This window comes from Falco cherrug, chromosome 13, assembly GCF_023634085.1.
Source record: "Falco cherrug isolate bFalChe1 chromosome 13, bFalChe1.pri, whole genome shotgun sequence".
NCBI lineage: Eukaryota > Metazoa > Chordata > Aves > Falconiformes > Falconidae > Falco > Falco cherrug.
This window is the reverse complement of record NC_073709.1, coordinates 23,618,695-23,640,667: the sequence shown is the minus strand read 5'-3', so window position 1 is coordinate 23,640,667 and position 21,973 is coordinate 23,618,695. Positions and strand designations below refer to the sequence as shown.

The window sequence follows — 21,973 nt, the reverse complement described above, 5'->3', positions numbered from 1 at the left end:
TCTACTTCCAGTCAAATAGGACTTTCTCTAACTTCCCTCCTTAAAAACCCAACCTCCGCGCTACTCATGAGCTGCCTCTGAAGAGGCAGGCTGCCTTTTCCTCATAAATTCTCTGTTTTCCAAATTGTGTTGGTGTTGTGTATAGGCACTGCAAAGCTCTTATGCCATTTAACCCATTCAGGGTTAAAATCTCTCCTCGGCTGTAAGCCTGCTTAAGTTGTTTAGTTCATTTAAATTCTGCTTGCTTCCCTGGTCTTCCCCAGGTTCATACACCTTGGTGGCTCAGAGACATCTACGCTGTCTGCTGATGGATGTCCCCTCCCAAAAGAGAATACCAGAGGAGGATGCATTGCTGTGTGTCTGCCCAACACCTACTCTGTAGGTTCTGCTGTGGCTGTTAGGATGCCAATTAACTCCTCTTCTGCACTGCTAATGTTCAAATTAGTCTTTTTGCTAAGTCACAGATAAGTAAGGGTGTAATTGGGTTTCAAGGATACTTCTTCATAGCTTTGAAAAGCATGACATGATTTATCATACTGTTAATAGTAGTCTACATAAGCTATTCAATCTGTATAAGGCTAAAAGAATTAAAACGCTGAATTACATTTTCAGTGATATTGTATGGTGATAGCCTTTGTCCAAGAAGGAGAGCTAATTGAATGTATTCGATTCTGAATTATTTCGAAAAGCTGCTGCTAGACCGATACTTACACTGCATGTAAAGGGAAGCATGTTTCAGAGACAGGGATCAGTTACTCTGTTCTTTTTCCCCCATTCAGCATACTTGTATCGATCTGAGGCAGAAAGTCAGATGAGACGGCAAAGGGTATTTATTTGAATAGCTAAATGGTTGCTTTATAGTCTATTTCGTATTAGGGATTAGATTAGAATTGGAAAGATGGAGTGGTATTAGATGCCAGTAACACTAAATCTTATTTGGGTGTTTTGCCTCTTTGAGATAAGTAAAAAGCTTCTGGAACCGATGGCTTCTTTGAATCAGAAGCGTTGGGAAGCAGATTGTCAGGGGTAAATCTTTTATTTGATACTGTGGAAACTGGGATTTCTTTAGATTACTTCTGTGTTATCTTTATCCTTGTTTTTTCTCTCAAAGTGAAAAAAAAAAACAAAACAGTTTGCTGGATTTGTTGGGTTTCTGATTGGGCATGTGTGTGTGTAAGGCAAGCATGGACGTAGTTTTATAAATGAAAAATCAGCCTTTCCATCTCTTCTCACACCCAATGCTCTTATACATGAATTATTGCTGTTTCTTCCTTGATTCTAACTGAGCTCACAGATGTCTCTAAAATAAGCTTTACGAGTCTAGAAATCTGCTTTCTTCAGTGCTGAAAACCACAGCAGTAACCAGAGGGTTTAGATATTGATTTTGACCTGTGCACATAACGTTATCTCATCTCTTGTTTGCTAAATATAGCAATCTGTAGAAAAGGTCATGTTCTCAGACCTAATTAAGAAAATCAGAGAAGACAAATAATAGAAATGAGAAGTCCTAATAATGACCTGACAGGGCTGCCATGTTATTGCGGGCAGATAGGCAGAGCCAGGCTGCGGCACAGCTGACTTCAGAACCAAATGTCAAGAAAGAAGGCAGTGCTTTCCATGGCTCGCCTCACTTATGGTAGTGATAAATTTGGTTCATTTGCTCCCTTATTTTGGATAAATAATTTATTTTTTTGTTCTGTTTCATTCTCATTCTTTTAATGGTTAGCTTTTAGTCTCTTGCATCTCCCTTTAATTGAGATGAAGCCTGAACTTCAGCAGTTCCATATGAGAGGAGTGCTAGAAAACTTAGATTTGTGCCAGTACTGAATGTTTCTCTTTTTGAAAGTAGTTAGTAAGTAGGAAGTAAATTATAGTTCCTTTGAGCCTAGAAAATATCTTGATACTTGGGGTAAGTGCATTTTCTTTCTGTACAGGTGGGCAGTAAATAATGGCCTAAAAAGTGAGTCTACTACTGAAGTGCTAGTGCTGCTACAGCTGTAGGAGGTGGGATGAAAGTTGCATTTTAGTTCTTTTCTAAAGTTGTTCATCCTACATCTTGCTTGGAAAGGAATTATTTTTCCCCCCCTTTTTTTTTTTTTCCGGTAGTTAATTTTTATTGCTGTTCTTTCTAGGTATAATTTTATTATTCGATCAATTGAGCTGATTTTAATTCTTCATGGCAAATAAGCAGCAGCAACTGTTTTTTATTTGTACAGCATCTAGCACTGTAGTGTCCACTGTTAGCGTTCTTGGGGACCATAATGACACAAATAACTAATAATTACTCTGCTTACAGCCCTTATGTTTTCAAAACGCTTCACAAAGTACATCATCACAGTGTCTCTTCTCCATCTCTTTTATATGGATATGGAAGTAATGGCACAAATCTTATGTTGTCTGATGCAAGGCTAGAGCCAAAACATGGATATCCTGGATCTTGTATTTGGAAGGAAGAGTACTTATATGGCTAGGATACCAGTGTGAGGCAAGGGGTGCAGTGACAGTAGATCAGGTCATGCAGAAAACAAGGAGATACAAAAGAAAATCTGTATAAATGTGCACAGTATCTAGTGAGTAGGTCTAATGGCAATGTATGCATGAAAATTTACTTTTGGCAGTATTTCATGGACAAACTTACAAAGCATTTTTTTGAATGTAAAATGTGGGCCCTGCTTTCCTCTGTGACTGAGGTTGGTCTGTTTTTCTGTTGTGTTTGAGGTGCAGTTCTACTTTGCAAAGATTGTGTAGGAGGAGAGGAAGGGGGAGTTGTTGCATTTATTATTAAAGGGCTTTTGACATTCAGGTTTGCTCAATCAGCAAATACAGAATTATTTCTTCTGGGGCTCAGTGCTTGGATCTTGCCCTTTGGTTTGGAGGGGACTTGCTACAGATTCTTCCATTTTTATGCATCAGCCATCACTGGCAACCTATTAAATCACCTGCCAACCTATTAAGTATTTATCAACAACTACATGCAGGTATCAGCAGTAGACTTTAGTTTGTGTCATTCAGTTACTTCAAACAATTTGAAATATAGGTTTGAAATCTAGCATTTTCTGCCATATTTCATGAAGTGCTGCATATTTAAGTAAGTGCTGCATGCAAGCTCTTTCTGTAACAAAATATAGTAAAAAAGGACTATTTGTCTACCCTGGCCATATAACAGATTTCTTAGCTTCTAAATATCCCCCGGGGAAGGTTTCTGTTGGATAGAGTAGTAATAGTTGGAACTGTGTCTGAGTAAATCAGGCACAGGTAGAACTGAGTGATAGATTACTTAGTCCTGCCCTTACCCTGACTGCACAGAGACGTTCCTTAGGGTGATCCTTTAGAGCAGAATATCTGGGAATGCATGTCTGGGACCCACAGGGCAGTTTCCAGCTCTTTATGAACTGAGGTGCATCTGTCTCCTTTGGGCAGAAGGAGCTCTGTCTCTTACTCTGCCTCTCAAAGGTTATAGGAGTAGCAGAGCTAAGAGGGTGGGACACACGTCGAGGGGAGTAAATTGAGTTCTGGCTCTTTTTCGTGACATCATGGAGCCATCTGTATGATAAATGCATAAAAATAATCTGCACTGATAAGAGCATTAAAATGGACAGTAATCTAAAAGTACTTCTATTTTGGAAAGTGGTAATCTAAAAATGTCAATTTTGAATCCAGCAGATCTATTCCTGTGAGTATTAAAATAGTATTTGCTAAACCTAGTGAAAAAAGTACTGTTTTAAAGTATTGGAGAATAATCTGAATTTTTTCTACTGTATCATCTATTGAAACAATCTATTAAGTTTCCATTGTTTATACCATTTGAAATTCTGTCATTTTTAAGAGAGATGTATGAATAATTATTTTCCTTGGGCATTTCTTCTTCTTGATATTGATCTATTTAGAATAGAAAAATCCTTTCCTCTGAGGAAATAAAATAGAAAGTACTGTTAATGCTGAAATATATATATATATATATATTTATCTTTTTCTGAACTTTTAGAATCTTGTTGGTGATGCAGTCAGATGAAATATTGTGACTAATTTAAATATTAAATGCATACTTTCTATGCAACCAAATGAGGTATTTATTTTCTGTAAATAAACAAGTTATTTTTGTACAGAAAACCTCATTCTCTCTACATCTGGTCAGAACTTGGTAGAAGCACTTTCTCCTACATCATGCAGTTCTGTCATATTTTAAATGTTTTTGCAAAATAAATTTTTTGTGAATTTCACAAGGGAAATTGGGATAAGAGTACTCTGAAAGCAAAATAGTTTACTTAAAATGTTTTAAATCTAATTTCAAATATTTTATTTTGTATTCCCATTTTTCATATCCAATTTCTTAAACTCCTCTTCTGTGATTCCCTCCAACCCCCCAAGTATTTCTAATCCTTGGGGTTTTTTAGTTTTTTTTTCAAGACTTAACCAAATTTCAAACTTTTGAGTCTTTCTTGAATCATTGTTTTTGTCTTTGGTAGGACTGTCACTGACAAACAGCATTTATTTTTCTTAAATCCCAGTGATGAATTTTAATTTCAAGAACAAGTTTTGCACCGGTATTTTTGAGCAAAAATAAAACTGTATTTTAGAATGTTGGAATGGAAAAATTTCCTTCCCTTGCCTGAAACTTGTAAGCACTGCGTGATAAAAAAGTTTGGCTTTGAGACTGAAGCTAAAAGCAGGCTATTGCTGGAGACCTTTCAAAATGTAAAACATTGTTATTTTGCAGCTGAAGTTTGTAAAGAGGAAAAAGGAGAAATGGGCATTGGTCTTGAGGAAAAAGGCCAGAAGGCTGTGGTGTAACATCAGGATGTCAATACTTAGAACGTAGGGATTGTATGTGCTCGTCAGTCAGGGACTTGCATATCCAGTTCTAAAACATTGTTATCATGTTACAGTTTTTTGTGTTTTCTGCTTTCTTTTTCCTCTCCATACTGAGTATTCAGAAGTACATGCTTTCCCTCCCCTGGAAACGAAGGCATCATGCCTTCTGTGTCCAGTCTCTGAATTGGCATTGAGGCTTTCCTCCATTGTTTACAAAACAAAGCTGGGTATGGAATGAATGGGAAAAGGAAATTAAGTTTTGCTTTGTGAAGGGATCTTTGCATCAGTAACTTGAAAAGTTTGCATAGATAATAATGAAAATAATAGATCACTTGGTCTGTTCTAGAGCTCTGCAAATACCTAATTTAAAGGAAGACTGCTTTTCTCTTTTTGTTCTTCCTTTTTACTCCCCCTCCCCCTGGTTGTGTTAGATCTTGTCCAAATACTTAATACAAATTGATAGTGTGTTCCCAGGTAACAAATTACATCTATCTCTGAAAATGAGTCACTGTAATCATGACAAATTCATGAAATAAAGGGGAAATACATTGCTGCAGTCCTGGGGAGCATGAGTCAATATGCTTTATGTAATTATTTAATAAACCATCTCTTCTAGTGCATTGAACCAGCCTAAGATACTGAAGCAGTTTTATTTATACAGGAATAAACAAACTTCCAGTAAAAGCTGGTCACCAGAAGTATGCAATTATGCATTTCCAGAAATACTCATTAAACCAGTCTGCTTAAATTTTAATCAGACTTCTATGTATGAAACAGTCTTCATAAGAGGGAGTAGAAAAAAAAAAAAGTGTTTTTATCAAAGGTTATTTGGATCTTCTCATGCCTCAAATGACTTTGAATTTTTTTATTTAACTTCTTGTGCATGGAAATGCCAATCTGTCTAAAAGTTAACAATGCAAAATTCTGCATTCTTTTTGACTGGAGCCATATTATATCAGCACAGTACTACATTGATAACAAATCTATCATTAAAAGAATATGGTTGGGGATTACAGAGTGAGATACTTGAAATAGAAGCTTTGTGTAGTCTATGTGAGAAATGTCACAGGACTGATTATCAGTGTGTGAATTCTTATATAAAAGTAAAGTCATAGGACATGAGCTGTTATACTGAAAAATTACAAATCGCCAGGTACTTTCATACTGCAGTATTTTTTGGCCTTCATTTATCTTTCTGGTAAGTCCCTAAATACTGCAAACTGTGTTATAAATGAGACATGGGAGGACTTGTGTTGCCCAGGATCATAAGAAGTCAGGAACAGCCATAAGAGATTCATGACTCCAGATGCTGGAGTGAATTCAATAAGTGTCTGGTTGTGTTCTTCTCAGCATTAGATTTGTACAGTTTAATGGTCAGTGACTTCCACATTTATTTTCAGTAAGCGTAAAGTAGCATCAGGATGCTCAGGGATGGTCTACTTGCGCACCTGGACATGCAATAAATACCCTGTCATTTGAAGTCTGAACAAAGGTATTTGTAGACCCATTCAAATAATCTGAAAGGGGAGTTTGGAGAGCAACCCACAGAATGTTAGCAGATCAAGACAGAAGTGCATATACCCATCCCTGAAAAGGGTCACTAACCTTTTCATGTTTCACAATCTCTCATTTCTGGTGTTATCTGATGACTCTCTATTTGTTACGGATCAGCTATGCCTTTGGAAACCGCAGTTGGGAATATTGTTGCTTTAAAATTAAGTCCTAATGGTCACTGTGCTTTATCCTTCTAGGGCATCAGTAGCCTCTTCAGTTCACTTAAAGTGGTCAGGCTACTTCGGCTGGGTCGTGTAGCTCGGAAGTTGGACCACTACATCGAATACGGAGCAGCAGTCTTGGTTCTGCTGGTGTGTGTGTTCGGTCTTGCAGCACACTGGTTGGCCTGCATTTGGTACAGCATAGGAGACTATGAAGTTATCGATGAGGATACAAACACGATCCGAACTGAGAGCTGGCTCTATCAGCTGGGGATGTCCATAGGAACACCTTACCGCTTTAATGCATCGGGCTTTGGAAAATGGGAAGGCGGACCAAGCAAAGATTCAGTGTACATCTCCTCATTGTATTTTACGATGACCAGCCTCACCAGTGTTGGCTTTGGGAACATTGCTCCGACTACAGATGGGGAGAAGATCTTTGCTGTTGCTATGATGATGATTGGCTGTAAGTATTAGAGATTCTTTCCCTCTCACACACGCAATACCAAACAGCCATGTGTCATGGATACTGATATCATAAGGCCATCTGGAATTGTGTCAAATATTATTATGCAGCTTAAAATGTTTGTGGTGGCAATATAGGTATTACATACTTTTTTACTGGTTGGTTTTAAAATCAGAAGTGGGATTATTGCTGCAACTAGCAAAAATTCAGTTAGTTTGGGAGAAGTATTCTCTCAGTATCCTTTCAATATTGTCTTGTGAGTAAACCATAAAATGTGTGAGGCCTGAAGTACTAAAAATGCACCACAGTGGGCACGGACAACATCTGTGCCTCCACTTGGTATGTGGCAGAATCTTCGTATGTCTGAGAGCTGTGTACGTTAGACAAGTGGGTCGGTGAGTGGGTGGAGGTCCAGGAGCATCTTAGAAGGGAGAGCGAACAATAGCTTTCTAGAGGCCTAAACTCTGCTGTGAGCTGAGCATGCAGTCAGATCCTAAAGCAACCGGGATGATACTGGCCTTGGGCACCTCTGGCTCACATTTCCTTGTCACAAGGGATTATTCATACCGCCAAGCTGTCCAGCTTTTGGCCATGTTGTCATTTCAATGCAGGATATGCACTCAAAGTGCCTTGAGAGCTACTTGGAGTTAAGAACCATATGGTGGCCACTGTTAAACTAGGTCATGTTTTTCTAGATAAGGGTGGAATTCAAACCAAAATAAGGAAAAAAAATATATTCTACTTTGTATGTGGAAGAGCCTATCTTTATTTGGAGAAAGAAAGGAGCTTCTGTGCAGTAGTATTCCATCTAGAGGAGAAAAAAGTCAATCTTTACTAAGCAGAAAATTAAAAAAATATAATGAAACTCAATTAGCAGCACAGTCCCTGTTATGACAGAAATGTGAAGCTTTGATTCTGATGTGTCATTTTACAGCAGCACTGAAATTATGTACTGAGATTACATGTACAGTGTTAAGCAGGCTGAAGGTCAGTGACAAGTATAAAGACAAGCATTGTTGATCATGTAGGCATTGATATATTTTAGCTATAAAAAATGTTAATTTTGTTCTTCTATTTTTTTCCACTGCTAGGATTAGGATGAGTCCCATCATCCTAATAAAACACCCATGCAGCAGAAGGGAAATTTATATAAAACTTGGAGAAAATGAAGTGGTTTCCTCATAAGAAGGTGCATTAGGCAAAGTAGCAGTGTAGTACAAAACAGGCTTCCAAATGTGTTTTCTGATGAAGGTACCTGTTTAATTGGAAATATCCTGAGCTTAGGGTTATTGTTCATCGTGTTTTGCTCATGATACTAGCTAGACAAGAATAGCTAGTTTTATTCAGCATTAAAATTTAGCACTATGAAAACTGGATGAACATAACCTTCATAAAATCAGGAATGTACATGGGGAATATTTTGGAGTTGCTCCAAACTCTTCATATGAAAATATGGTGGAAAGAAACTGAATTTATGCAAGATTAATGTTGATAGGTATCTGCTCTGAATTCTAAAATGAACTTTAATTTCAGTAAGCTGTGAAAAATAGTGTTCTGGCTATTTTACATCTCATGAATGCAGTCACATTTGAGGGACACAACTTTGTATTTGGACTTTTGGAACCTTACGTTTCTAACCCCGTAACTGTCTGTGTACCTGTGCACGTTTATCCTATGAACAACTGCCTGGAAGCCATTAGGACTATTCACAATACATGTGTGCAGGAATGGCAACTAAATAATCCAGTATTTGAGTTTACTTCTCTGGATTTTGTAGGGTCTTGATTGCTTTTAGCATGCTGATATTTTGAGGTGTGGTCATTCCCCAGGATGGGAGGAACAAACCTAATTATTTTGTTTGCAGTTATTGAGAGCTTAATTGTTGATATACATTCTTTTTATGTTGAAATAACACTATTTTGCCTGTAGAATTAAGCTCTCAAACATTGAGCTGAGCTTTGAACTAGGGCTATTTTATAAGCATTTTGTCTGATCTGTTGGGAACATGAAAGGTACATAGCAAATGTATCAGGGATAGATGTGGGGGAGCAAAAAGAAGTTTCCAGGCTAAAGCTTTTGTACATCACTCAGAAAAATACCCCTTTGTGCCTGGCCAAGTAACATGTTTGTTATGGGTTGAGCTACTCACTCATAACACAGTTGGTGGCTATGTGTTCCTGTTGTGGTCCTCATTTTGCAGACGTCAGATCACAGAGATGTGCGTGTGGGCTGGTTAGGGGCTGTGGATGTCCAAAGCCTCAGAAATAAGCAATTTGAAATCAATTCTGCTAATGTGTTACTGCCCACTAATAAAAGGAAAGGGTATATGTTTTCTCATTCATACTTGCTGTTAACACTGTATTTGTTTTAACACCTAGCTAATGATGCATTCTCAAAAGCTACTACTGTCTTTCAGTAGCACAGAAAATGCTGTTTTCTTTCCATGAAGGATGCAGAGAGAGCTTAATTGTTTGTTTATCTAAAACTTCAATTGAAGGTAGCTGGGATTTGCTGAGTCCAACCTCAAACATACTGCTTTGTTAACTTCCTCCCTGCTAGAAGGTATCTTCAAGAATTGTGTGAATTTATCTTGGTTTTGAAGTGGCTAGGTATAGTCTGTGCATAAATATGTACCTGTGTATTTAAATAGTCCAGTGAAATAAGTAATTTTACAACCTTTTCTGTATGAAATGGAAACAACATGGTCACTTGTTCTTTGAGGATGTTACTGTTTTTGTTTAGTTGAGTAAGACAGTATGTTAACAAGATTGGTTTTGAGACTCCAAAACTGTCACTATAGTATCATTAAAAATAAAAAGAGTATTTAGGGACAAATGTATAACAGCCAGCATTAATATTTCAAAGTGATTCCAGCAAAATTTTACTTTAAATAGGCTGGAAATTTTAAATTTTTCTCCCCTTGGGCCAATTAACCTCCTGTGAATAAATAGTAAAACTTCCATTAGCCTGATGGGGACGGATTTAGATGAGCGGAAGGAAAATTATAACATTTCTTTCTCTTTGTGCATTTTATCCTCTGGTCTTTTTGAATAGTGCTAAGTGCCGTGTAAAAACCCAAGTGCTTGTTGAACAATACTGTGGCCTGCTAAGCTTACCGTCACAGTTTTATTAACAAGATCACCTTTGAAATTTTGATCTTCTCTTTATTTGTAAAAGAAACTGAATTTTCTTGAATTGCAGATATTGGTCAACGTGTAGGAAAATGTCTGCGACCCCCACCTCCCTTGCAGGGGCTGTGCATGTAGCTACAGCTACCCTACAGGCGGTTAGGGCGCAGGTACCGCTCCAGCGCACGGCGAGCGCGTGCCTCCCACTGGTGGCTGGCCGAAAAACTACAGCACTGTGGTGCTGGCTCCTTCTTGGATCCAGTTTACAGTTGCCTTTGCACCTTCCCTCTGATTTTCTGGTGTCAATGGTCTTGACTTCAGTTTGCTCCGTGAACTATGCCACCATGGTTTGGTAGCGGCGTCCAAGTACGGCTTCCCTGGAGCGCGGATGTTGGCTTCTAGTGGAGGGAAAGGAAGAATTTCCTTTTACAAATGTGAACTCTTCCTACTCAGTGAACTTAGAATAAATATACTTTATATGTACATACATATGTACATAGCGTATGTATATACATACAGAGAGGGTGCACATGTATTATGATGCTTAAAAGAAGAAAAAAGAGACCATATGTTTTTTTCCTCCATGCTTGATACTCTAGAAATATTTTTAATAGAATGGATTTGATTGTGCAGAGTTCTTGTGCCTCTGGGGAAGGCTGAACATGGTGTGTGCTACCCTGAGGAGCATTGCCAGGTGGCGCAGTTTTGCAAGGCTTTCTGGTCCTTGTTTCTGGCAAACTTAGTTTTTAGTTTTGTTTTCCTTTAGCTGCTTTGCTGGCTCAAGATCTTGAATAGTTTCTGGGAAGGAAAGTCATGAATGGCAGCGATACTTTTTTTCTTTGATCTTGGAGTGTTGTCTGTTAAGCCTCTCTGTTTCAGGAGAGGTATTACTGTGTAAACAAGTGATTTTAAGACATGTATTGTGTCTTCTTCACTGGTAAACTTACTGAAAGGTTTGTGGTACAATCAGCACAGGACTATGGTGACATCCAAACAGGACGTTTGTATCAGAAGGGCTCAGAATATTACAGGCATTTGAAACATAACTAGCGTCCTTCCATGTGTGTTTAGTATGCTTATACACAGAGAGGTGGAATTAATACTCTGTAATTATGTTCCGTCTTCCATAAAACAAAATCTGGTTTTTTCTGCTGCTCAGCCCCTGATACATCCCCTTCTGCTCACTGCTTACTCCCTCTGTAAAGCTGGTCCTGTGGCAGAAATACATTTGTGTTACATTAACTGTTTATAGACCCATTGACCACTAGTAATAGTACTTTGCTATAATGTCAGATAGCTGTTTAAAGAAGTAGGTAAGAACACTTGCATTTTCTTTTTTATGCAGTCTTTCATTATGGTAAATAATAAATCCAGGTAACTTCTAATTAAAAATTTAGAGATATGTTAGTGAACTGGTAGGAATTTTGGCAGTTGAGCACAAATGTTGGCCTAGTAAAAAGGTTAAGGTATGTGAGCTTGTAGAAGGAAGGGTAGGTATGTGATGTTAGCAGTGCATAGACACTAGGAAGGGATGACTGAGGTGAATAAGCTGGAGTGGTGGTGGATTGAGCCTGTGGGACTAGGTGGGTTGGTTGGTTTTACACTTGTGGCAGAATATAAGAAAGCATGGCTTGGTCTCAGTGGCCCTGGTCTCTGCATTGGGGTGACCTTCTGCAAGGAGGTGTTCTTGTGCTCTCAAATGCAATGACTGCACGTGTTGTCCTACTGACCTCATTGTGGCTGCAGTTTTCAGGGAGAAAGTGTTTTACTGTTGGTTATTTTGACATGGGTAGATGCAACCCCTAATTAGATTTGTAAGGGATGGCAGCATCCTCATCTTGTAGCCCTGGGGTTGTATGGTCCATTGGTCAGCTCCGCTAGAGCTGTGGCAAGTGAAAAATGCTATTGATTCTTGACCTCAAATAATGCACGTCTGTTTGGGAAGAATAGATTATTTTAAAATAGAGATGAAGTATCCAGTGACTGCTCTTAAGGATTTCTGTTCTTCGGAAGCTTCATGCTTCTGATAAGAGATGCAATTCATATGGCTATATAGCTGTTTTTCCTGAACATATGGTGAATTAAAGTTTTGTAAAGCAAACTGTCTTCACATCTGTCAATAAGCTGACCTGCACGATTTTGCCTCACTTTATTGAGTATATATGTATATATATAGAGAAGTATGAGTGTTACTACTGGAAGTAAAAGCAATTAACTCCTCAGCTTCATTTAAATGAATCAAAACATATTTGCTTATCCCTTTTCACAGATGGCCACTAAATTGCTAATTAATAGGGAATATATCTACAGACAGATCTTCCAGAGAGGCTGATGTTACATAAAACCAGGTTTAAAACCACTGTCTGGGTCTGTGGAAAGACATATATATTTTAATACTTGGGGGGAAAAAAGCTATTTCAATTTTTAGTTTCTTCCCTGTGGAGACATATGCCTTGAAATAACAGTTCTCGTATATTTTGTTCAGTGAAGCTGTCAGGTTGGGTTACGTATTGTTTATTTTTCCTAAGCAATAGCAGAAACCTGAGGACTTTCATTTGCAGTTTTTGTTATCTGGGCACTGTGTCAGCAGTCCGCTTGCTGTGCAGGTGGAGTAGGGATGAACAGTTCTAAATATGCTTTGCATTTTTTACTGTTAACATACCATAATACTGATCGATGCTTACCCATCTAGATTTTGAGCAACTGTGCAAAATCTATCAGTGGTAGTTGCCCCATCCCTCAAAACATTCAAGGTCAGGTTGAATGGAGCTCTGAGCAACCTGATCTAGATGAGGATGTCTCTGCTTATTGCAGGGGGTTTGGACTAGATGGCCTTTAAAGGTTACTTCCAACCCAAACTATTCTATGATTCTATGATTTTGGAGCCTTTTGTTAGTGTTCTTAGTTGCGCTGAAAGATCCAAAGCTTTTGGTGCCTTTTCATCCGTAATTCATGTTAGGTAGCAACTTCCTGGAAGTAGAGGGCTTGACTCATAAATTCTCCTGTGAACACTATAATTGTTCAGATAGTGGGAGTGTATAATTGACCAGATAGTGAAAGTGATCACGGAAAAAGAGCAGAAGTAGGAGTTAAAAGTTCAAACTCGAGGACATGCACGCTCACATACCATAATACGTTTTCAGTCACTGAGTTCATTAATTAAAACAGACCAGAAACCAAAACCACTCATCTTCATTGAACATGTGCAACACAAGCATCATGCAGTCCTGCAGCACTTCAGCTCTTGTCTCTGATTAAGGTAGAGACAGATCCCCAGAGTGTAGAGTAGCTGTGTCAGCTTTGTTCAGCCTTGTCTGTGACTAGCTTCTTTCTCATTAGGCATAAAACCAGGAATGAGGATAGCATTAAGTAAATCTGAAAACATAATTAGTTTTTTTTATTTATTTACATTTATTTTACATTTATTTTATGTACAGCACTCTTGCTGAAAGGAACGGAAATCTGCTCTAGTAATGTGAACATCCCTCTGAATTGTATGAAAATCTTAGTGGCTGGTATCATGACACATGGGTCAGTGTTGCTCCTTCACAGCCTCACAGGGAGTTAGTGTGCTTTGGTGACCCCCAGCAGGGTAGGAAGTGTTCAGGGACTCTTGTGAACGAGGATAGCCACGAACTGATGAGAACTAGACTGTTATCAAAATACCTGAACAAGATATAGATGTGTTGCAGCATCATGTTTGGTAATGTTCCTGACTCATGATTTTCCCATCATAATGCAATTCATCAGTTGTTAGAGCAAATGGATGTGGCCATGCTGTGTGTGTTCTTTCCAAACACTTAATCATAAGTGTATGTGTATCCCTAGTACCCCTTTTAGGGGATGGGGGGCAGGGGCATATTGAAATTGGTTTTGCTGGAAGTTGGTAGCCTGAAACTGAGGGCCAGCCATGTGCCAAGTGCTGGCTAGGTTTGCTGGGAATATCATTCAGGGCCTGAGCACAGAGGTCTGTGAGACTTCAAACCCAAAGCAACTTTTTCTGTATCCGTGGTTATTGCAAGTGCAATGTTTTGATTTCGGGAGATGCAAAAGTGGTCTCTTGGATACCTGCTCTATGTCACTAACCCTAGCAAGATGACAAAAATCTCTTAGATGGCATAAACTTCTTGGTAGCCACTGAGGTTGCAGTTGGCATGCTTTTGATATGGCTGATATTTTTTCATCACTTTTCATTCTCATCTACCTTAGCCACCAGCAACACTACTCAAGCTAGTAATTCCTAACTTCAAGGCCTGGGTTTATTTTTTATTTTATTTTTATTTTCAGTTCTTTTTAATGAGTAAGGACAGTCTTTGCAGACCTATTCCCTCACCCCTCTCTGCTGTGCTTTATTACTCCTTGTTTGATGCTAGTCATGATATTTGAAGAGCTGGTGTGCTATTGCTATAATTGTTAAACAACTTTGCTTGGATGCTTTCTCCATTAGAATGAACCACCAGAAGTGTCGCGGATATGTTTCTCAGCAAAGCCAGCAAAAGGGCAGACTTTAGGTGACAGGTATGTAAATAGCGAACTCCTACAAAAATCATCTCCAGGCTAAGGTGGACTGGAAGTTTTTTTCAGGTTCACAACACCAGTGCTAATGCTGTAATGAATCTGTCTGAGCTAATGACCATGGCTGCATGAGGACTGGCCCATTCATATGAGGTTAGTCATCTCCTCACCACAACACACTTCAAAGCATTATTTATAGAAGAAAGAAAACTGATTTTGTGAGTATGTTAATATGATAGGACTTTGTTTCCTGTTCTGGTTTGGGGAAACATAAACTTACTCTGTGTGAGATGTTACTTCTTACAATGCCAGAGTGAGTGAGCAATATTCTTTTTCTTGTTATTTAAAGTGTATATGACCAGATTAAAGATAGATTAAATTATTGCTATTAAATTTCCCCCAAAATGCGATTTGCAAATGGCAAGGTTAAATTGCCCATGTACTTTTGGTTGTGGAGGAAAAAAGAAAGAGAATTCCAGTGCTATATCACTTCTATATGCTTGGTGAATTGTGTCATGGTGTGTCATCTTGCCTTAATGACTTCAAAAATTTCAGGCTGTACTTCAGCCTAATGGATCTAGGGATCGGACCTCCCTCAGAATATACTAGAAGTTAATTGCTAGAATAGTCCCACGAAATTTTCCTCCAAATCACTGTCAGTATCATGCAAATCCAATCAGGATAATTTTTGAAGTGAGATTTCTGTGAAAATTTTTCATTCTTAAGGCTCTTACAATCTATTGTCTCCTGCAGAGTTTAACCTTGCTCACCAAGACACTGGACAGCTTTTGAAAGGACTGTAAATGCAAATAGAGAAAAAAAATAGTTCTGTTTGACAGGAGAGAAGATGAAAGTTATAAAGTGTTAATGGTTTAGCTTTTTTTGGCATATGGGGGAGAGCTCATGCTACAGTAATGTTACAGATAATTGCATTTTTCCTCTTTGTTGCACAGCGTTTCTGAATTTTACCTTGAATTATTTAATAATAATGAGGAGGATAAGGAAATAAATAGGCATCCCAGTTGTGGGTGTGTCTCTTTTTGACCTGATATCTCCCATATCCAAAGTCTGCTCATTAATGCAGAGTTTTGCTTTCTTGAGGCCATTTGTAACATTTCTTACTATAAGTAGGTTTAAAACACTGAAATGTGCTGGCTATTTCAAATTTTCATCAGTACATGCAACCAACTTGTTTTGAATTCTGAAGGAACATCATTAACTCAAGTTAATGTTTGAGAGGTAAGTGCCTGATGCATCCAGAACATGGACTGAGAGGGCCGAGGAGCATAAAAGGAAAAAAGAATATTTCAGGAAGGTGAACCAGGGGATAATATGCAAGATGTTTTGTTCCCTATGAAAAGAATCTGCAAGAGACTTTGTGTTTTGATATGCAGGACAGCACACCTGGGGGTTCAGTTTATAATTTTATTCTTAGATTACTGAGGCACACAAGTGGAAGAGCATGGTTTGTCTTGTAGGAATTTTATTCTGGATTCCCACCTGTGAAATTGGCTAAGTACTTATAGCACACAAAAAGTGTGATATATTTTTCTTTCTTTTTGCAGTCCTGGGAGTCCTTTCCTTAAGCAGCAATTCTGTTGCCGAAGGATGGATATCCTGGACAAGGATTTGGCTTTACACAAGAATAATCTATATTTTGAAGTCCATTTCTGTCTAAGAAATCCCGGTTAGATAAGCATGGGAAAAAATAGCAAAATAGCACATCCGCTCATATGACGCATCATGCCACTTGTCATCTAATATGTGGAACATCACAGAAGATCTGAAGCATCTTCTAAGCACCTTTCACTTCTGCATCAGCTTCAAAAATGATATAGTTATTTTAATATCTAATTGCTACTGGACCCAAACAGGCCTGCTGTAGCTTACAAAATGTTGGAGTAGAAACAACTTGCCTAGATGTAAGTAGATTATGAATCTTGATATGTCCTAACCACTCAGATAAGCTATCTCATGACATCTTGAGAATGCATAAGGTTTAGTTATGCTTTCCAGATCAGTGAGTTTTAATGCATTTGGCTGCTTTTATATTTTAAAGAGAGATTTTTCAGTTTATAAAATGATAACTAAAGTTCTAGTGGATGTAAGTGCTGTTTATTTCTTGGCAATGAGAGCACTGAAATATTCTAGATTTAAACTTAAGTTGCTATCTGAAGACACATCCTGTCATAAGCAGCAGCTTGATGGAAGGAATTCTGATCTCCTGAGAAAATACGGACTGTATGTGAAAATGTCGGTATCTTTTATTCACAGTACAACTCTTGCTGCAACTGGTGTGAAAAATGTGGAAGAAGACAAGTAACTTTATTAATAGGTCCTATTGCCTGGAAGAAAAGTAGAAAATTTGTTCTAACTGAAGGGTTTTGACAGCCAGTAGGGTCTAAAATCCAAAGTGCCTTATGGTAAAGAATAAAGTAATTGAGGTATTAAGGCCTGACTGTTCTTGCTCACCTCAACATGAGCTGTGCATGCTTTTTTCTTTCTTCTTTGAAATCAAACCAGTTACTGTACCAGGTGGTGTGCAAGTGAATTCTTCTGGTCAGACAACAGGCAAGCTTTGCCCTCCCCTGTCACCATCTCAAAAGCAAAAATGGGTTGCTTGGTATGTACAGGTGAGTGGGATGATTCAGGGTCAGGATCTGGTAGTTCTTCAGTGAGGGATTTTCACTACAAAATAAGGGGGAGCTGGAGCCTGGTAACATCTTCCAAGTATTCAGTGGCAGAATTGAAGGGGAGAGAACTGGACTTAAGATAAAGAATTAATTTCTGTTGAATTGAAACTGAACTTGAATGATTCGCTTCTCCCCCCCACCCCCCCGAGTAATTTTCTGGTAAAATAAAGATTTACTAGAAAAGCACAGAAAATAATGCCAAGGGGTTTGGATCATCCTGGTCCATGAAGACCTTAAACAGTCTCATAGCTTCTAGCATTTCATTAAATGAATTCTAAAAATCATAAGCTTATTTATTACAGTTGTATCACTTATTGACAGTTTGTACTTTTAGTACAACTTCTGTAAAATACAAAGTAGCACACTTGCTCCAATTTTGAACCAACCCTATCTTAATTTTCCTTTTCCAAAATTTTTCACCCCTTTCATACTCAGAGTGCAAACGAGTTCATTTCTCCCTCCGAATGGTCACATCTACTGTGGCACTTTGTGTGTGTGGTCCTGGACAGAGTGCATCCTTTCGCATCAAACGCATAGGTTTGGCAATGGCTTTGTGTTGTTGGAAATAACCCAGTATCCACTGAGAGTAGATCATAGAAGTGCACCTTAAATCTGATGTGGCCATTCTGCGATTTCCAGTTCTCTTTCCTATAATGGACAACCAGTTCTTTCCTCCTACTTTTCTCTCACTTCCCTGCATCTCTTTTCAGCCTTAATTTCTGGGCCTGACACTGCTCTGAGCTTTGCCATCCCACACTAGCACCTTCATCCTCAGTTGGTTGGTTGGTTGTGGGTTTTTTTTGCACAGAGAATTTAATAAGAAACAAGGAACAGGAAAAAAGATACTCAACTTGCCTTCTTTTGCCCCTTTGCTTTTGGAGAGAGAAGTTGTTATAAGCTGTAATTCCTTGCGCTTCTTATTCCTTAAACATTTGTTGGACTTTAAGCTTCTCATTCACTTTCGTGCATTTAAATGCAGAGGGGGCAGGGGGGAGGAAGGTGATTTCCTGTATTGCAAAGATGCAAATATGCTTTGGTATCTTGATTCACTTTTGGTTTGAATCTTTTTGATTCTAATTCTTTCTTCATAAAAGTCTTTCTTCATGTTACTGGGAAAATTATAAAATCAATTTTATCAGGAATTAAGTATGCCAAAACTGAAATTTCCAGGAACTGGCTTTCTCACACTCCTTGTAAGTAAGTTGACTGCAGGTTAATAATGAGATAACAGCTACAGAATGTGGGAGGGGAAAATGAGCATTTTTCTGTAAGGGAGCCTTATTCCACATAAAGTTAGCAACCTCCTGTGAAAATTGTAGAGGAATTACCAAACTGGCAAATTACTTTGGCAAAACTACTGTCATGTAGGTGCCACACTGACTGCGGGCAGCTACAAGGAGAAGACCTAGTTATGTGCCACCTTTTGGCCTATTATGCTGTTCTGATCTGCTCATGCAGAGAAAATAATATCCAATACTGCTCTGAACCTTCGTGTATATAGTAGGCTGAAGTGACAGGTTATGTGAGAAGCTGTCTGGAAGAGGCATTGAGATCCAGTTGCTAGTGCCCTGTAGCGTGACACAGGGGAGCTGAGTCCCATACCCAGCTGAGGTGCTAGCCTGTAGTGTCCCCTTCCAATAACCTGTTTTCCCTTCTCTGTCCATCTTATGTATTTCTACTTTGTGCAGGGAGGCGGGGAGGGACCTGCCTCTCAAAAGAGCATCAGTCTCAACTTGAGCTTGAAGTTCTGCTAAAATGCAAATAGGTGTTATTACAGATACCCACTACAATGGCATCTGTGTTGGTCTGCCCACTAATCATGACCCATAAGCCCTTGACTAGCTCCTGAACCATCCCCAGGCATTGCTCCATGCATCCAGCTGTTCTCTCAAATAAAGGGCAAGTCCCCTTCCTTGTTCTCCCAGCCTGCCCTTTCTGAAGAGCCTGTGTCTATCAATTGCAGGGCTTGGGTTGTGAACCATCCCACCGTGTCTCCATGATCCCAGTGACGTTATCTCCCTGTAACCACACATAGTCTTTCTAGCTCTTTGTTTGTTCCCCATGCTGTTAGGTGTTTTCAAGAGGCACCTGAGCATGCCGAGTCCCCAGTACAGGCTGGGAATAGCACTGGAAGATGTCTGATCGTGAGGGAAGCTTTCTGGAAAAACAGGAAAAGGGGAGAGGCAGGTGGGTCAGAATTGTTTTGTTTCTTTTTCTCACTGGTGTAAGAGAAGACAGCATATTCCTTGTGAAATGTACAACAGACAAATCAATCAAAGCTTCTCCACTTGTCTTTAGAAGCATGGGAACAGCAGTACCTGCAAGGCAAAGCTCTGTGTGATGCTGCCAAGCATCTTCTGGGGTATAACTTGAAGCTGCCAAGTGGATGGATGCTTTTGTTTTCCAGTGATGGCATCAGAAGGTTGTCCTTTCAGGCCGGTACAGGTGACCATCTGCTTTTTGGGCTCCTGCTGGTCTGTTAGTAAATGCACTGACAGGTGTGAGATGGAAGCATGTAGCTACAGTTTCCCTTGCTGCTTTTGCTTTCATGCTGGGGCGTGTGTGGGTGGACGAAAGGGGGAGCAGGTGTTGAGAGAGAGAAATAGGACCTGAACTTGAAACTAAGGTTCCTTCTTTTTCCTTTTTGAACTCTTAAACTTTTTAGACTGCTTCCCAAAACAAACAGTCTCTTTACACAGTGCGTGTTTAAGATGGTTGTTTCCTCGTACTAGTTACAGACCTGTAGTCCAATAAATGAGCAATAGTTCTGTTCTTTGGTCGTTGTGGTTGAAATCATGTGGTTTGAATCATGATGCTTTGAAGCAGATAAAGACTTGAAAAGGGTATTTGGGATACTTATTTATGCGAGGAAGAATACATGCTGGGGTATGAGGTAAGTATGGCCAGTTGAGTGTACTGATTTTATCAGATTTTATTATTGTACTGTACAAAGTGCATGAGATTCTGATCGTGATTATGCCAGTGTAAAGATATCTCCCTTCATGAGGATGTAGTTGAGATCCAGAGTGGAGTTCTCTTTTATTCATATGCAGACTTTAATAATATAGAAGACTGGAGGGAAGAATACTGTTGTATGGGAGTATTGTGTTGTATCATTGGGCAGCCAGACAAAAGAAAATGCTCTGAGTTATTACCAGTTTGGGTTGAAATGGAAAATATGATGCAGCAGGCAACTACAGCAATAAAGGTATGAATGGTTCGGTGCATGGAGTATTGATATGATTGCAAGGGTCCACAGCTCAGTGAAATGGGCAGTTCAGTAGTTCAGTGGCCAGTAAGATGCTGGTGCAGGTAAGACATTCAGAGAAGCAGGAAAGATAAGAGAGCCTGAGGGCAACCACACTTCTCAAGCTGTTTGCCTTCAGTTGGGAAGGACAGCAGTCTGCTGTGAGGCTTGTCTTCTCCTGATGCATTGGGGGAGTAGCTGTGGTAGAACTTGTCAGGAGCAGAACTAACTTTCTGGCCTTGCACACTACACAAATGTGTTTAAATCAGTGCTGATGGCATTAATAATGTCCTTGTGGTAGTAGTTAAGCATTTTCCTTCCTTCAACTGCTTTGTAACCCACATCATGGCTGTGCTGTCTCTTCAGCAGAGATTTAATACGCGATAGTGTCAGAAGTGGAGAGCAATGGGGAAGGAATCTGGGAAAGCATTTGGCAGCCGCACATGAATGAGAAATGCTGTTTCCTGTAAGCGTTTGATATTGAGTATTGCCAGATATTCCATACAAAATGCAAACGTAGTGTACTGACCTGGGAGGGCTTGGGGCCAGGGTCTGTAGGGCCAGGCTTTAAGGTAACCCTGAAGAGTTTTATTAATTTTGCGTAAATGGGCAGTGAAAGAAGCTGCTTCCCAGAAGAAGTCAGTATGAGTGGAGAAAAAGGAACAAACTTCAGTCTGAGACTGCTGTGTTTGTGCGTGCACGTGTGCTGCTAGCGTTGCTTTCCTTCCATGATTGCTGTCTGTAACCTTATACTGCCAGAGAGTATGGCTTTATACTTTTAAAAGTATCTGGTTTTGTACCATTTTCTATGCAGTGATGTGCAAAATGGTTGATATGCAGTGATGTCTGCCTGAGGCTGCACAGCTGAATTCCCCACTGGTTGCTAACAGGAAAGTTTTGTCCTTCAATAGCTACACAGTAGTAGTTCTGTTTTAACAGCTTTAGAGGACCTTGCCATCAGTCACTGGTTGCCTGGTGGACAAAGTGCATTCCTGTAAAGCAGGGCTACTTTCCCAAATGACCTGCTGTTTGAAATGCCAGTTAATTGCAAGTCATTTTAGATGCTACAGGATCACTTGCTTCGCACAGTTCAACAGGCTGTAGATTCATCTAAAGTGAAAAAAGAGCACTTGCTGTAATTGTAGCTGAGAAACAGCAAGTTTCCTCCAGTCTCTGCTGAACCTCCTGTGTCCAGGATGGGCAGGGAAAGCAATCTGCTCTTCTGTGCCCCAATTCTGAATGATCAGTTCCTCTAGGAGAGAGGAGGGCAGCATATAAATGTGCCAACCGAAGGAAATATTCAGTGCACAAGCCACAAAACCTGTTTACCCTAAGGATTAGATTTTACTTCTGCACAGATTTCTCCTCCTCTGACTCTAGCGGTGCTGTTCCTGAAG

General features: G+C 39.3%; 1 protein-coding gene across 1 annotated transcript in view; it reads left to right on the top strand.

Moving 5' to 3' along the window:
- The window catches only part of KCNH1 (potassium voltage-gated channel subfamily H member 1), a 187,452-nt gene that overhangs the window by 47,534 nt on the left and 117,945 nt on the right, over nt 1-21,973 (top strand). The window contains exon 7 of the mRNA XM_055726116.1: nt 6,564-6,993. Within this exon, the coding sequence (XP_055582091.1) occupies nt 6,564-6,993 (430 nt within the window). The remainder of the gene's footprint in view (nt 1-6,563; nt 6,994-21,973) is intronic.